This window comes from Echinops telfairi, unplaced genomic scaffold (genome assembly GCF_000313985.2).
Source record: "Echinops telfairi isolate 266 unplaced genomic scaffold, ASM31398v2 ScPeMD7_5868;HRSCAF=6743_0, whole genome shotgun sequence".
NCBI lineage: Eukaryota > Metazoa > Chordata > Mammalia > Afrosoricida > Tenrecidae > Echinops > Echinops telfairi.
In genome coordinates this window covers 17092051-17093284 of record NW_022109767.1, presented here as the reverse complement: position 1 = coordinate 17093284, position 1234 = coordinate 17092051, and the positions used below count along the sequence as shown (strand labels likewise).

Sequence of the window (1234 nt, the reverse complement as noted above, 5' to 3'; positions counted from 1 at the left end):
TATGGTTTTTTTTTGGGGGGGGGGTGTCACCACAATATGAGGAACTGTATTATAGGGTCGCGGCATTAGGAAGGTTGAGAACCACTGGTTTAGATTTACTCACAAATTATTTCTATCCTGTTTTGATAGCCTATAACTGTTCAAGGTGCTAAAGATTTATTTTCTAATTTTCCTCTCTGTTTAGCGATATTGGAATTGGCCAGTCTCAAGATGACAGCATAGTAGGATTAAGGCAGACCAAGCACATCCCCACTGCACTACCTGTCAGCGGAACCTTGTCATCCAGTAATCCTGATTTATTGCAGTCCCACCATCGCATCTTAGACTTTAGCACTACTCCCGGTGAGCTCCCCGAGTGCTTCGGATTGTTTGTTTTGTTTTCTTGTAGTAACCTTTTCCTTCTCATAGAATGGTAATGCTATATGTGCCCCTCTTGGTTTAGCATAGATTATATTAGATGTTCAGTCAAGGCAGACCTTAAATTTCCAACAATTGAAACCAGTTGCTTTTGTGTTATCTAAGATATTTTGATGTAGGCAATTAACCTCTCTAAGCTTATTTTTGCTTCATATTTATTTTCTTTCATAAAATGAAGACAACATATACCAGGCAGGGTATTAATAAGTTATGTGAATTAAAAAGGGCAGGAGGATAGGTCAACTTATTGGGCTTTTTAATGTCTATAATAAAGATTAAATTTAGATTTATTTTTTTTGCCTCTGATACTAACATGACAACGTTGTGTGCCACTGTGGTCTATTAATGTGTCTGCATTTAGCTCGTATTGTGTTTCTAGAGGAGAGATGTGTTCTTGCAGAACATCCGCAGGTTGACCTAAGCTTTGCAGCAGAGCGAGCATAAGGCAGAAGAGAAAGCGTAGCATCGTCTTTTCTGAGCTCCTCTTCAGGTTACACTGCTGAATTGCCTTACTACAATAGAGAACTATTTTCTACTTATCTATGGCTTTTCTTTGTTTCAGATTTGCCAGATCAAGTGCTAAGGGTTTTCAAAGCCGATCAGCAAAGCCGATACATCATGATCAGTAAGGACACCACTGCAAAGGAAGTCGTCCTTCAGGCTATCCGGGAGTTTGCTGTGACTGCTACCCCAGATCAATATTCACTCTGTGAGGTATCTGTCACTCCTGAGGGAGTAATCAAACAAAGAAGACTTCCAGATCAGCTTTCCAAACTTGCTGATAGAATACAACTGAGTGGAAGGTACAATATGTGTC

General features: G+C 39.8%; 1 protein-coding gene across 1 annotated transcript in view; it reads left to right on the top strand.

Moving 5' to 3' along the window:
- RAPGEF2 (Rap guanine nucleotide exchange factor 2) overlaps positions 1-1234 on the top strand; it is a 271237-nt gene that overhangs the window by 246812 nt on the left and 23191 nt on the right. The window contains exons 18-19 of the mRNA XM_045295760.1: positions 185-342; positions 980-1220. Coding sequence (XP_045151695.1) covers positions 185-342; positions 980-1220 — 399 coding nt within the window. The remainder of the gene's footprint in view (positions 1-184; positions 343-979; positions 1221-1234) is intronic.